The sequence below is a fragment of the Mesoplodon bidens genome (assembly GCF_964165515.1).
Source record: "Mesoplodon bidens genome assembly, chromosome: 4".
In the NCBI taxonomy this organism is placed as follows: domain Eukaryota; kingdom Metazoa; phylum Chordata; class Mammalia; order Artiodactyla; family Ziphiidae; genus Mesoplodon; species Mesoplodon bidens.
In genome coordinates, this window is record NC_138160.1 from 66,763,443 (window position 1) to 66,780,073 (window position 16,631).

The 16,631-nt window shown below is 37.3% G+C and overlaps 1 protein-coding gene across 4 annotated transcripts in view; it reads left to right on the forward strand.

The window, feature by feature from the left end:
* Positions 1-16,631, forward strand: part of ATG10 (autophagy related 10) — a 234,428-nt gene that overhangs the window by 139,319 nt on the left and 78,478 nt on the right. For all 4 annotated transcript variants that reach the window (XM_081231548.1, XM_081231551.1, XM_081231549.1 and 1 more), the window contains 2 exons: positions 309-447; positions 13,994-14,091. In XM_081231548.1, coding sequence (XP_081087674.1) covers positions 309-447; positions 13,994-14,091 — 237 coding nt within the window. The remainder of the gene's footprint in view (positions 1-308; positions 448-13,993; positions 14,092-16,631) is intronic.

Here is a 16,631-nt window from a genome sequence, read left to right on the forward strand (position 1 = left end):
AAGATTTTTCAGAGTTGCTGTTGCAATAGATCTTTTTACTTTTTTTTTTTCTTCCTGTTTCTTTACCCAGAGCTGCTTTGTCTCTCGAAAACAATCTGGAATTACTTAATGCTGTTTTCTGGTTTTACTATTTACCCAGGACTCAAATGTTAAACATTAATGTGGGAAACTCCCTTTTCCTTACCTCATAGTCCTACATTTATTTAACTGTTATTTTGCAAGAAGAAAACCTCATCTTTCTCTCTCTGTGTTAAAGGACTTCTTTTTATTGACAGACACATTTTGTTTTTGTATTTGCTTTTTTTCAGGAGGCTTTAGAGCCACCCCTGGATGATTTTGAGGTGACGGAGACCACCACGGCAACCGAAGTGATTAAATATGAGTATCATGTCTTATATTCCTGCAGCTACCAAGTGCCTGTGCTTTACTTTAGGGCAAGCTTTTTAGGTAAGACCATGTTGGAAGCTAAATGTAAATTCATAGCATTTACATATAAGGCAGAAAGCAGATTTGGAAAATTATTCTTGAGAGAAAAAAATAGAGTTAAAAATAAGAAAACTGTGGGTGAGGTAAGGTTTTACCAGTAAATTTTCTCATGCTTTAGAAAGAGTATCAAGACTTCAGAGTGAATGATATCATCCCAGCCTTAAGTCTGATCTTCAGATTCTTGGACTCCTGCCCAGCGTTGACTAAGCCCCCTGGCCCTTTTTCTTTTCTTTACTTTAAACAAGGAGGAACAACTTAAAGCTACAATGTTTATTTACTTCTAACTTTACAGTAAAAATTTCTTTCAATCTCAAGTGATCCCATTAACTCAAAAGTCCCCATATCTCCTTCCCCAAGCACTAATTATTATTTCAGGAACTGTTTATCAATCCATTTACGCTATATTTAAAAATAGCACTAACATTTCCTTCGGCCATCTATACATCTCCAATACCTCAGCTTCCTGCGATGCTGTTACTCAACTCATCCCCCTTGCCAAGAAGGTGGAACACCCTGTCTCCTCTGAGGCCTTGGCTAATAAAGCTTATTTAATGAGCAGCCCCGTGGAGCCCTCACCCTGCAGTGCAGCCGGGACTCGCCCCCCTTCATGTCCTGTGACTTAACCGGATCAACATCTTGAGGTCCCTCCACCCTGGGCTCAGAGACAACCCCAGCCCACCCCTACCCTATCTCTCCTTTTCTGTCTGGACTTATCAGCAGCATTTTGCATTTTGAACAGGCTTCTAACCTTTTCTGGATAGCCAAGACATCTGAATTTAGCCAGTGATATTTTATTTTTAATTAAAAAGTAGCTTAAGCTGCTTTGAATGTGTATTTGGTAGATTTAATCACTTGCTGCCTTATATTGTTTAATGGTCTCTAATTTTGCAGTGTTGGCGGTTTAACAAGCATTTAGGATTTAAAACACAAGAACAAATTCTCATAGACTCCCTGGTGAGAAGATTTTACTCTTGAGGTGCAGCTCCTAAGAAATGACAATTTGGGGTAAATTTTCAACATGGAACATGGGGAGTTGAGGACACTGATAGTTCACCAATTCACAAACTCTTACTGCAGATTTATCCGTATGATTATTACAGGCCTTTAAAACACTCACTTTATTGTAATTCTATTGGATTTGGAGCCCAGAGGTTAAAGGAAGTTTCTTGTCAGTGAGCTGTGTTATACTAAAAAGTAGAAGGGGATACATTTATTTACCAGAGGGAAGAAAAATGTCCTTCTAGGTTTTGGTTTGCAAGGGCTCTACCCAGTACCTTCTGGATTCAAAGCCATGTCAAGGCTGCAGGTAGAGGAAATAGGACACTACTTCTTCAATACTGTACTTTCATATAATTAGTATTCACCATAAGCAGTTAATCACCAGAGAAGAGCTCCCAGAGACAAAACAAGTTGTTTAGCTTGTCAGCATTAGGGAATCAGAGGTGCTGAAACATGACTGCTTCTAGCTGGAAGTGGGTCTTGCCGAGGCCGGCGGATGAGCTCATACGTGTACTTTGCTCTTATGTGCCAACAGCTCCCCTTACAGTACAGCACAGTAATTGTTCCTGCAAATCCAATTATATTTTAATGAAATTTGTATACTTCCTAAGATCTTTTCTTCATGACGGTTTTCTATTTCTTAAAAAAACCAAAAAAAACCCCTAGCCTTTTTGGATCCTATTTATATACTTTTAAGATGCTCTTCATTTATGTTTTTATAAAGGAAATCAAAGTGAGTCATTTATTTTGCGTGGAAGCATTTCTTGTTCTCCACCCTCCCTACTCTGTGTTCTATAGAATGAGCATTAGGAATTTTTAAATTCCAGAATTCACTTAGTGGTTTTTCAGGTACATTAAAATACCACATTTAATTTTTAAAAGCATACTGAATGTTTTCTTGTGAAGAAACATGAAAAATGGTTCTTTCCTTTATCATGGTCTAATAATTCTTTTATCTTTTCTACCTAACTTAACCTAATGAGTATTCTAAAAATGTATCGGCCTTTACTCTGGAGTCAGAATTTTTCCTTTTTTCCCCTCAGTCCATTCCCTCTTTATTTGTTATGTGATTACTCTGGCCCTTCATCTCTTAAACAAATCTCTGTCAGTGTGGTGAATGGATTCCTAACATCTTCCTCTTATTCCATGTCCAGATTTTTCTTTGTCTCATTCTAAGAGAGTTCCGACCTAGAAAAAGGATGGCTATAAAATTTCTTGCTCAGGGGTCTTTTTTTGTTGCTTCAAAAATAGTTCACTTAGCCTTGTTTTTGACAGATATTTAGGATTTTTTCTTTTTCATTTGACTCAGTAAAAATTAGTTTCTCTGCTTTGCTCTAAATTTTATTTCAGTACCTCTTTTTTTAGGTAAAGAAAGTGGTAAGTAATTCCCTTTTAAATTGACATTACCTTTTCTTTTATCGACTGGCTTAGATGCCAGAGGAAATCTTTATTCTGTTTCTTGAAATGCATATCATTGGACTGTGATTACCTCTTATTCCTTGATATGTCCAGTGTCCACCAGGCCAACTACTGCCTAAGACTCAGCTTACGTGCCACTTACTGTTGTCACCCCTATGTCATATCATATCACATTATATTATATATCATGTTGCACAATATCAGAAAAATATTTGTTTACTTGTCCCCTATAAAATGGTAAGCTAGGGGTTTAAGGTAAAAAGAGGGAGGAAGGAAATTAATAGTGAGTACTTACAACCTACAAAGTTATAAACTTTATTCATAGCTCTGTGTGTGTGTGTGTGTAATACATATATGACATATGTATTTTTGTCTTACTCATTTTTATACCCACTGTATCAACAAGTATTTATTGAATGAAACAGTGAGCAGGAATTTCTAACCATTTTTGCATATAGTACAAAGATGGAAATATAGCCATCTTTGCATATAGCCCTTGTGATGGTGCCTTATTTGAACTTTTCTGATGAGTTATATGGAAGGGAGTAATGCTGTTGTCTCCAGGAAACTCAGAACCTAAACCATCTATATATCTTTACTCTTTAGTCTGGTGCTTCCCAGAGACAGCAGGAATGCTTGACTAAGGAAAATAGAAAGTCCTGAGGACTCAAAGGTGAGCATCTAAGCTAGGTGGGCAGCCCTTCCACTTCTATAAACACATATTTTTATTTGATCCTTGAAGGCAGACCGCTAAGGTGAGACAGCATTCTGTTTCTGGGCATACGCAGAAACATTTCTACTACTTGGCCATACGGGAACTCTGTTCCCTAGGGTTTAACATGAATTTAAGAGAAGAAATAAGTCCTTCCCAGCACTCTTTTTTCCCTAACCACTCTTGCCATTTTAGGTTTGGGAGAGGTGGTGGGGCACGCTTAATACCATTTGCTACCCAGCAGTGGGTGAGAGGTAATTGCACTTCTCTCAAGTACTAATAAATAGCCTACATTCAGACAGTGCTTTGTAGTCTATGAAGTCCATTCTCACAAAGCACTCTTGTCTTCAAGGGCCCACCTGTTTTTCTCCCCCACTATTATTTTTTTTAATTAATTAATTAATTAATTTATTTATTTTTGGCTGCGTTGGGTCTTCGTTGCTGCACATGGGCTTTTTTTTAGTTGCGTCGAGTGGGGGCTACACTTCGTTGCGGTGCTCGGGCTTCTCATTGCGGTGGCTTCTCTTGTTGCGGAGCACAGGCTCTAGGCGCGCAGGCTCAGTAGTTGTGGCGCACTGGCTTAGTTGCTCCACAGCATGTGGGATCTTCCCAGACCAGGGCTCAAACCCATGTCCCCTGCATTGGCAGGCGGATTCTTAACTACTGCGCCACCAAGGAGGCCCTCCCCCAACTATTTTTGAAGCGCACCGCATTAAAGAATTATTTGTAGTGTGCGAAAGGCTTCTAACTACTGCTCATCATTCCAGCACCTTTTTATGTCCCAGTGTTCCTTTTTGAGGGATTGACTTGGTCAAAAGCTGATGGTAAGTGTTAGAAATGTGGTGTAAACCTTAGGCATATACATAATGGCTTTGGGCTTCACCAGACTCCTAAGCTTACCTAGTTCTACCTTTCATTACAACTAGAGATTTCTATATTTATTTCAGCTTGAATTCTGATTAATTTCTTCCCTGTCTCTCTTCCTTTCCTTTGTTTGCGATTTCTATTGAAAAATAGGCCAAGTGGTTCTTCTCATTTTCAAAATATTTAATTCTTTGGTGCTGACATATGGGTTCTTCTTGGGAACCGTTCTGACATATTTCTTTAATTAGTTAGAAGAGCTGCTTTTGAATAGGGAAGGAAACAACATTTCTTCCATTCAGCAACTGAATGTCTGTTCTTTCTGGAGATCCATTCTATTATTGGCCCAGGGAGTAAGAGTATAGAATTAAAAATGTAACCCAGATATCTCACGTAGAAGATTTATCCACTTGTTATATGCTTGAATGATGCTCATGGAGAAACAGGGCAAGAGAAATAGCCAGAGAATAATTCCTTCTTAAAGGCAGCATGACCAAACCAAGATAAAGCCCAGCTCAAAGGAAGAATAATGAAAAGGTTGGAATTAGAATAGTATATACATCATCAGGGAGGAGGAGGAAGAGGCTTGTCCCTGGTGTGGAACAAGAGAGAGTCTTTGGACCCTATAGAAGAAAATGACAGGAAAACAGGAAAGATGGGGGTTGGAGGAAGTTGGAGAATAAAAGTAAAATATTCATAGCTCTGCCCATCAATTTTCAAGGGAACATAACAGGTTGGCTTTTCTGAAGAGGCTGGGAAAAGCACTGGAGAAGGGGAGACAGGTGAGTGCCAAGCTGTAGGGCTGGAAAGCATGGCGTATTTGGGGAACAGTGAGAGGCTGGTTTGAGGAAAACCTCTATTCCAAATTGTAGAAGAAATGGTTAGAAAGATATGTTGAGGTAAAATTATGGAGGAGATAATGGATGAGATGGGGTTGGAGGATATAATGAAAGGGTGAAAGAGGTGGAGCAAAAATGAATGGGATCAAAGGAGGGGTTTTCTAGAGCAGGAAGTATGACTGAGTAGAGCAGAGAGAGAATGAAGGATGAGAAGAAATTATGAAGAGTGAAACTTAGGGAAAGGAATTTGGCTTTTTTTGGTATAGTTGTTAGAAATATTTTTTAAAAAATTTTAATAGTCTCTTAGAGAGAATGAACTGGAAAGAACATATTTTCAGGGAAAATAGAGTGAGAGTTAAGGCTGCTTGTTGAACAGGAAAGAAAGGTGGATTAGAGGGGTACTTAAAGATTAAAGCAAAAATGATTCTAGTTAATTATTATAATGACCAGGAAATAGAAAATGACTTGGCAGACAATTTAGAGTCTTATTTGGTAGTAGAGAATCTTTAAGAAAGTTCCTATATGCCACTTATATTTAAATAAACCATAGGTCTAGCCAAAGTCATAATAATGCAATGGAACATGGATTTTAGTGCATTAAAAAGAGATTCTAGGGGTTGAAATGAAATTTGAAGAGCAAACGGTGAAAATTATTAAGAAAAATAATGAAAAATTATTTAACTAATATAAATATATTCAAACTGAAAAGTTTAAATGATAGAGGGAATTTAATGAGAATTATTTGTTGAACAAGGTAAATGTTTGAAACATTATGGGGAATTAGAGTACAAGTAGGATGCTGGGTTAGAACACATGATGGGGATAGAATCCCATTGAAAAGTCAAGCCCTAATTTTAAAATGTATTAAAGAAAAGGTGCAACAGAACTACAGGGACACCTAATTAGCTAAAAGGTTTATTCAAACCTGTGTTAGTACAAAGCATCACGTACACAAAAAGCAACAGATTTTACATGGATTCAGAGGACAGGAAGAGGACATGAAAAGGCAGACAAATTTATTTTCTTACCAATAAGGGACTATACTTTAGCTTTCCTGGACAAATAAATGTGTTGTGGACCATAAAGAAGAAACATTTCTTTGCTTACTCTTGACAAAAGAAGCCCTGTTTGAACCATCCATTAAAACGTACATGAGTGCCTACTGTGTGCACAGCACAAAAACTCATTAGCCTATTTAAAAAATATGCTGAGGAAAATCACTGCCTAACTGGAAACTAGTATATTGGTTTTCTCCTTTAAAGTCACCAAAGCAGAGTTCGTTAAGTCCATATATTAGGTGCTGTGCTGAGAAGGTGATCATGGGAAGGAGATCAAGTTAGATGGATAGTCAAGGTGCTGCTGCAGGCGTTAACAGGTCCATGTTCTGTGGGGTACTGAGATTTGAAGAAAGCCAGGAGTCCAAAATGCTGAGTACTGGTGTGCCAGAGCAAGAGGTTGGAATCAAAACCTCCGAACACTTTGGATAGGACTGAAAGTAGAGTGCATTCTGCTTTAGAACCAGCAGACCTAATGTTGTAGATATTCATCTGGTGATGTGGTCTTCGGAGTTCTGATGAATAGCTGTGTCTCAGAGTTGGTGTCTCGGATACCTTGTAGACCCAGTGTTGCTTCCCTTGGGACATTTTCTGATTCAGAGATTCGTCAAGAAGGTCTTGTGTGTACTTCTACTAGGTTAAGTGTTTAATTTAAATGAGAGGATATAGCATCACCTGCATTATGGTAAGTTCTTAACACAGTGTGTGGACAGTTTAAGGTGACCCCCAAATTACTCCTCTTTGTGCTGTTGGGCATATTTCTCATAAAGATGGATTGCAATGTACATAAACTTGCTCATGTAACTGAAAGATGTCTTACATTTATTTTCCACTCAAAATTACTAGACAAATATATGACATTTAAAACATTGGGGATGATAATTTTGAAAATTGATAAACATTAAGCAAGACTTATAAACTATTTATCTGGGGTGTATTAGTTAGGTTAGCATATACTTAGTTGCAAATAATTGAACTTTCCCATGATAAGCAGAAAAGGATTTATTGGAAGGGTAGATTGTAGAGTCAACTGAAGGCAAAAGTGTTAAGATGTCTGCCTCTCTTTGGCTTTAGTGGTATGGAATGGGGTTCTGCCTACCACTTATTTTGGAATTTATCTCCCTAGTAGTAACTATGTTTGGATGCTGAAAAATCAAATATTCACTCTATCTTCATCTACTTAACACTATAGATTTATATGAGTGTTTTACATAAACGAAAAGCTTTTAATCAATGAATTTTTAATCATGATTGTTCAGTCTTTATTCTTAGTAGTAATTGTGCTAATTGCTCTAGAAATAATATTGAACATCCATCTATCCAAGCATTGGAAAATATTTATGCACAAGACATGAAAATGTTTCTGGAATGCATAGATGAATAAAGGAATCAGAGATGATTGATGCCCTCAAGGAGCTTACAGTCTACTGAGGGAAACAAGACAGGTTTGAAATTCACTGTAACAAGTAGAATATGTTAAGGGCCATAAGAGAGGTAAAAATTGTCACCAGGCAGAGAATAGGTTAGTGGTTGACAGAGGCTGGGTGGATGGGTGGGGGAGTGGGAGAAATGAGAACATGTTAGTTAAAGGGTACAGATTTTCAGATATAAGATGAATAAGTTCGGAGAGTCTAATGTACAACATGGTGACTACAGTTAACAATACTGTATTTATACTTGAGAGTTACTAAGAGAGTAGATTGTAAATGTTCTAACCACATTAACACATATACACACACAGATGGTAAATATGTGAGGGGATGGATGTGTTAACTAACTTTATTGTGGTAACCATTTCCCAATATATACATATATCAAATCATCATATTGTACACCTTAAACTTACACAATGCTATGAATCCATTATATCTCAATAAAGCTGGGGGGAAAATTACCACCAGGCCTCAGAGGGCAGAGATTACCTTGAGCTGGAGGGATCAAGAGAGGCCCTGGTTGGACTTGGGATTTGTCCGTGCATTGATGAGGGAAAGGGCAGGCCTGGCCTACTAAGAAACCTAGGAAAGGCAAAATTCTGGATACTCCTAGGTTAGGCAATGCTGGTAGAGACTACTAGTGACAACAAAAACAACACCACAATTAATATGTGTGTATCACTTTAGAGTTTACAAAGAGCTCCTGGGTACTGGTCAGAATGCAAAGTCTGGAGCTGGAATGCCTTGGTTCTGATTTCCTCACTCTGCTAATTACTAACTATGTGACCTTGTGGAAGTTACTGAACTTTTTGTTTCCTTTCTTTCATCATCTAAAAAATGAGATAATAATAATAATACCTACTTTATAGAGTTTTAAGGTTTGTGAGCTAATATGTAAAGTGGAGCTTGGCATGTAGTACCTTCCAGTAATGCTGGCTGAGTTCTGTGTCTTGGCCCTCACAATAACACTGTAAGATAGGAACTGTTACTATCCTCAAGTACAGTCATACAAACTGAGTGCTCAGCGGGGTTAGATGGTTTATTTATTCAAGGCTACATAGAAAACTATGGAGTTAAGACAAACTCTTTAGCCTTTTTATTTTACTGCATGATGCAGTAACCAAAATTTAAGAAACATTAAAGAGAAGTTGCCATAATCTATACTTCTGGAATTTTCATTCAGATTTCTTGAGGTTAATAAAGACTCAAAATTCAAAAAATGTATGTAGGAATAAATAAAAATTACAGAATTAGCCAGCATAGTAGCTGATGTGAATGTACATGAACAATTAACACTCATTTCATATGACAATATAATTTTCTCACTGAAGCAAAAATGAATTTTCCCGTTTGATGGAGCATCATCTCTGCCTTACTGTGGAGTGTGACATGAATTTTTATAGACTTCAAAGCTCTCTTGAAGACAATATATTGAATAATGACATATTTCATTGTGAAAAATCCACCCTTTCCTTTTTATGTCTAGTGACCACATTCAGAACATTATTCTTACATGTACTCTAAATAATTTATATTCTCTCTAATCTTCTTTTTAGGAGTTATGAAATTTTAGTGAAAGCATGCACTGCAGGTTAAAGGTGACTTCAGCATGCTTGCACTAGCATTAGGTAGTGCTAGTGAAATATCTCATGCTGTTATTTGATTCATGAAAACTAATAGCCCTGAGAAATTTAATTTAGAAAGCTGAACATTTTGAGTAATATATAGATTACTTGACATGTAGGTTATTATTCAATTGAGAGATTTTATATGAAATGTTAAATTAAATGCTACTGGCAGTTGCTAAAGATTGTACTTTTTAATTATTCTATTTTTCATCCAATGTCTCTGCCTCTTTTGTCATTGACATTTTATTATAGGTTGCTGAGAGAATATTCCTTTAGCTCAAATGTGTATTATCATTCCAGGTGATAGAAGCACATAGTAGGCACTCAATAAACACTTGTGAAACTAATGACCTTAATTTACCATGCTCACTTTGTAGGTTGCTGCTGAAATTATTTCAGCTTCTACTTCTGTTTTTCAAGTATGCGAGGGATTTTACTGAGCTTCTCAGCTTCAGTGTGATTAATGAGATTTCTAAGCATGTTGAAATTGGTGCTATCGAATACCTTGGGTCTGAAACTAGGGAGTTGTTGATTGAGTATGCTTATGTCTCCTCTGACTGAGGCCAGATGGAAAAAATAGACCCTATAAACAGGGCTTAAAGTTCTTGATTGAAGATAACTTCAACTGAACATGAAGGCACAAAATAATGTTTCATAAGTTTGACCAAGTATTTGTTTATGTCCACATTTTAATTTAATTTTATTTTTATTAATTTTTATTGAAGTATAGTTGCTTTACAATGTTGTGTTAGCTCCTACTGCACAGCAAAATGAATCAGCCATACATATACATATAAACCCTGCCCTGTGGATTTTCCTCCCGTTTAGGACACCACAGTGCGTTAAGTGGAGTTCCTGTGCTTTACTGTATGTTCCCATCAGTTGTATTTTATGTATTTTATACATAGTATCAATAGTGTATATCCACATTTTAATTTTAAGTTAAAGTTTTGGGTCTTCAGTTTTCATAAATAGATAGATTCAAAATCACAAAATTCTTCATGTTTCTGCCATATTTAAGGTTTTATGATGTGATTTAAAAATATATTTGACTATCTCATTTCAATGATTTCAGTGGGATATCTGAAGGCTCCATTTTGGTTTTGTAATACAGTCATATTTGAATATATTTTGCATGTCAATTGCATATGTCATGGTTTTGAAGGTATTGCTGATCAGGTCAGCGTTTTTTGTCTTTGAATACAGGATCACAGAACTAACTTTTGCTCTTGAAGGTGTGAGCTATGACTAGGCAAACCGGTGATGAGGGCTTAGGGAAAAGAATCCACATGATACTTCATTAAATCATTATTGTCATATCTGTATGTGAGAGACAAAGCTATATTACCCAGATCTTCCATAGTGTAAATGGTTGGCAGAAACTGGAGAGATTGACACTCTTGTCAAAGTAACTTGTGCAAGCACTCATTTGATCATCATTAATATGTGTGTTTTTAAACAGTTTTCTAAACACATTAGAGAATCCAATCACATCCATTCACTTAAAAAACACTCTTCTCTTCGTAGCAAGCAGGTAGCACTCTTATAGACATACATAAAAGAGTATCATGCATCTTTCTATGTTTTGAACTTATTTTTTACTCCTTGTGATTATCTCTTATTCTGAGCTAACCAGGTCATTTTTTAATTCTTATATTTAAGGTGTTAAATTTTTTTCTCTAAATTAGGTGTTGCCTGAAAACTTATTACACATACCCTTAATTCTAGCATCAAATCTGATGAAAATATTCTATAACATTTGTTTTGGGTCTCTCCACATTGTTGCTAGGCTGCTGATTATTGCATTTTGTATGAATGTTTCTAGCAGAGTATGCAGGGTTTTGACAGTGGTAACAGCCAAACCATTTACTCCATCCTTAGATTTTTAGCTGAAATATTTTAAGGAATAAAATTGAGATCATTACTGATTACCAGATTTTAAACCCAGCGTTCTTCTCTAGGTATGCAAAGCCTTTCCCTGTCTTAGAGGAAATAAAGTTAAGGAAAGCATCCTTTCACTTGTCATTTATTCAGTAAATATATATAAAGCATTTGCAGTGTGTGAGTGAGACTTAGAACTGCACAGCAGGGCTGCTGTGGTGAAAGGACAGATGCAGTCTTCACCCTCAGAGGCAGCACGGAATAGCAGGAGGAGCACTGAACTGTGAGTCCTGAGATTCCAGCTCCAGTGCAGTCATGAACTGGCTCCATAATTTTGGCAGATGTATTTTTCCCAAGACCTTGGTTGCCTTATCTATAAAATTAGTAATTATACCAGTTATAATATTTTATTATCCTACAACTTGATTTCTTTTAATTTTGACATCTGAAAATTATTTTAAAAGCATGTCACCTTTTAATAATTTGATTATTTGGTTTACTATTTGACACTGATGTACCTAAGATGCTATTCCTCTCTTCCAACATCAATACACACACACACACACACACACATACACACACACACGTGTATGTGCATATTTTGAAGATGTGTAGTGCTTGAGATTAAAGTTTGGCCCTATTCTGTAAATGTGTTCAGAAAATAATATAACACAGATATTGAAGGCAGCTTGTTTTAAACTTGTAGCTAAACATGACATTCAAATGTTAATTGGATGAATAAATCTTGTTCATTTTACAGACATGGAAATGTCAATGGAATAAAACAATTTATCACAAGATAATTGTTTCCTGCCACCAGATAAATGCCAAGATGAAGATACTTATTGAAAATGTATCAAAATATTCTACTGCTATTTATTGAAAATAAAGGATGAGAAAAGTTCAACTTTTCAGGTCAAACATGAGAAATGCCCTGCCTGTGGTATTAGTATATTACTGTATCAAACACAGTGTGCATGGTATAGCAACATGAGAAAATTCTAAGAAATAATGGTCTATAAATGAACCTTTTAGCTTTAAGGTATGAGAATTACTGGAATAGTGCAATGGGGACTAGGAGATAACTAATATATATTGAACTCTTGTTATGTGCGTGACACAGTCCTGGTGTGTTCACTGATGTAAACTGTTCACAAGAGCAGGATTTTTTTTTTTTTGGCTGCGTCGGGTCTCTCTTAGTTGCGGCATGTGGGCGTAGTTGCCCTGCGGCATGTGGGATCTTAGTTCCCCGATCAGGGATTGAACCCGCGTCCCCTGCATTGGAAGGCAGATTCTTAACCCCTGGACCACCAGGGGAGTCCCAGGAACACGATTTGAAAAGGGTTATTATCCTCATTTTTTCAGGTAAAGTTAAAAGCAAAATAGTAAATCAACTATATTTCAATTAAAAAAAAAAAGAAGCAAAATAACTTGCAGTCACATACAGGATAAGTGCCAATACTAGGATTCAAACTCAGCCCGGACTTCAAATTTCGTGCTCTTCTCCTACACCCCACATCTTTACTTGTACTCCATAAGTCTGAATGCAATACCTTTTGGTTTGGGGGGCTTTTGAATAGATTATTTCCCCAAGTTTTGTTGTACCTGATGACCAAATACTTCTTTGGATCTAATATGCTTTCTTTAAATGACATTGTCTACTTTCCTAAAGAAAAGAGCACACCCATAGTTCTTGAGGTCTTGGTTAGCTCTAAATGGGCCAAGTAGCACTAAATTCTAATTTAAGACCACCTTCTTTTCAACAGTGTGTGATTTTAAAGTCCTTAGGTAATTCCCTCTTTCTGCTTTCTTTTCTGAACCTAGATGTCTATTTCTCCACTTTACTTATCTTGTGTCATAGTATTCTTCATAAAATACATTATTTGGCTGATTATGAATATAGGCGAAGTTGCTTAAACAAAGAAAAGGAGGTTTATTGTTCACTAAAGCTCTTACTGATCTCTTCATGCCAAGCAAGCCCTTCTCAAGTCCCTCCACCCCTAAGATCTCTTCTCCACCTGCCACAAACAGTGGGTGTTAATGTCTCCGTCCTCTGGACTCTCAGAGAACTGCAGCTTTCCTCTGGCAGTGACCATTCTACCTAGGATTTTAGTATCAATATTTACTGATATACTTGTCATAATTTCCCTAGTAGGGAGATACTCCTTACTAGGAGAAACTGTGTGCTTTCCTCCTCTCTATTCCCCATGGTACCCAACAGAGTGATTTGAACATTACAGATATTCAGCCAACAAAAGGGTGAAAGAAGCATGTGTATGGTCTCTGATTTAAGGATTAGAGGAAGTATTAAGACTTCAGAGGTATCTATAGTACACCCTTGTGAATATGTGAGTCTACCTGGTCCTTTGCCGATGCTTCTATTTATCAGTTCTCTAAAACACATTTGGATCTTATCTATTTTGTAAAAATTCCTAGAGGCAATAAATGAGCAGATAATTTAACTGTTAGATGGTTACAAAGGGGACAAGTTTGAATGTTTACATTTCCCTCAGGAAGAAAATAGTAATTCATATAGCACTCTTTTGATATATAAATAGTGTGTGTACCAGTAAAGATTTTTTAAAAATCACAATATTCTTTCAGTAGTTTTAGATAGACATCAAGCACCATTGTATCAAGTGGATTACTAACTGGCAGTCTTTACCATGCACTTTCACAGATGGAAGCCCTTTAGCTCTGAAGGACATATGGGAAGGAGTTCATGAGTGCTATAAGACTCGGCTGCTGCATGGACCGTGGGACACTATTACCCAACAGGTTAGAGAGTATTTTCATTGTATTATATGTGATTCTTTCCCTCTGCTCGTCTTTTCTTCTAGTTCTCTCTCCTACTTTTTTTTTCCTGTTTCACTCCTCTACTTCCTTACAGATTTCAGTTCAAAGACAGTTTCCTTTAATACATCTTCCCAGATCCCAGAGGGCCTATCTGTTGTAAGCCCTCATAGCACCTTGTAATTTTCCTTCATAGTGCATCTTACAGGTTTAAATTATCTATTTGGATTTTTTGAAAAAAAATTTAATGTCTGTCTTTTCCATTATACTGTGTGCTCCCATGTGGGCAGACCCTGTTTTTTTTTCCCTCTTCACTGTATACCCAGCACCAGCACAGTATTTATCATAGAGTAGGTGTTCAATAAAAATGTATTAAGTAAATGAGAATAGAAACAAAGTTGGCATATTCACCAAGAAATAGATGATTTAGCTTGTGTCACCTGTAATGCTTCAGAGTTTTACTAATAGGTGCATTTGCAAAAAAAAAATTAACTTTTGATTAATAATAAGTTTGCAATAGTGATCTGAAAAAGTTGAGAAAATAGATCTACAAAAGTAGATATAAAAATAGATTTGCAGGGGCTTCCCTGGTGGCGCAGTGGTTGAGAGTTCGCCTGCCGATGCAGGGGACACGGGTTCGTGCCCCGGTCCGGGAAGATCCCACATGCCACGGAGCAGCTAGGCCCGTGAGCCATGGCCGCTGAGCCTGCGCGTCCGGAGCCTGTGCTCCGCAACGGGAGAGGCCACAACAGTGAGAGGCCCACATACCGCCAAAAAAAAAAAAAAAAAAAAGATTTGCAAAAGTAGAGAAAAATAGATTTGTCAATCATATAAGTCATTATTACTGCCCTGCTAAAATCAGTAGTTAATTATTTTAGAAATTTAAAAATACTCATCACCTTTCAACCAATCATGTTCTCTTTAAAAATAATTTTTACTTATATCAAAAATCTTATTTTTTCCCCAGCCTCTGTTAAGCTTAATCAAAGCTTCCTTTAAAAATGACTTTATCAGGGCTTCCCTGGTGGCGCAGTGGTTGAGAGTCCGCCTGCCGATGCAGGGGACACGGGTTCGTGCCTCGATCTGGGAAGATCCCACATGCTGCGGAGCAGCTGGACCCATGAGCCATGGCCACTGTTCCTGCGCGTCTGGAGCCTGTGCTCCGCAACGGGAGAGGCCACAACAGTGAGAGGCCCACGTACCGCAAAAAAAAAAAAAAAAAAAAAAAAAATGACTTTATCAGCCATTAGAATTTTTATGCCCTCTTACGTGTTTTATCACAATAATGACAGTTTACCTCCCAATCAACTTAAGAATCCTTAGCATCTCATAAGTAGTTCTTTGGCAATGACTGCAAATGACCATTTTCTAGGTTTTAATTGAGGACAAAACTAGTTTTTAAGTATATGAATCACACTGCCCCTCAAATTAATCCTTTTCTTTCTCTTCCTACTGTCACCTTCCTAGTTCAAGCCCTGTTGCCTCATCTGGAACAATTAGTAAAACCTCCTACTTTGGTCTTCTGCTCCTTTCCTCCCTGCACCTTCCCTCTAGTCAGTTTTTCCTAACCATGCTGCTCTTATCTTACCCATGTGCAAACCTGCAATAGCTGTCCAAGGGGCTATGGTATGTGGTCTAAATGCCTTGCTGGCGTTCCAGTGGCTGTCATTCCCTGGGTCCCACCAGCCCTTTCAAGCTTTTCTCCTACGCCTCCATGCTACACAGTTTCAGCTTCTGCCAAGCATGGCTGTTCACTTCCCCAAACCCATTTTGTGCAGTTTGTTCTTGGAATTCTTTCCAGGTTTCATGCTTTCCCTGTTGCCTTTGTTCTATCTTTATATATCCCCCTCGTTCTTTCGTATGTTCCTTTCTCGGAAACCACTTCAGCTTACAAAAATGGACCCCTCTGAAATGCCATTTCTGTAGACCAGGAATCAGTGGTTGCTATGAAGAAGGATAATATAATGAGATATATAAGCAAATCCATCATAAAGATTTTTGGCAAGAGCATTTTATTTTATGCAAAGTGTTTTAGATTAACCTTTAAGTATGTCAAGGTAAGTGCTAAGCGTTTCAACTTCCAGTGTCTTGTAAGTGACCACAAACTGTCCAAAAATGTAGAGTCAGAATCCACAGGACCCAGAAAATGTTTGGTTGTGAGAGTCAAGGAAGATGGCAAAGGATAGAGGAAGGGAGCATCCAAAAATATATATGTATTTAACTTCAGGGCCTTTTTTCTCTGCTCCTTCTCAATCACGTTTTACATTGTGCACCTGAGCCCAAATCTTATTTTTTTCTTTTTTCTGTCACTAGCATTGCTATTATTAATCTCCTCAGTGCAGACCTATAGCACAATTCCATGTGGTCTATGTCATTTGGGTTTTAATTCCACATGTCTCCGTTCTGGCTTGTGACATATGAATAAGATTTTGAGGTCAACCATATTTTCTTAGTTACCTAATATGATGTTGCCAATAGATTTCATTCCATTGATGGAATTCCTAAGTTGCTAAACCAACCACATG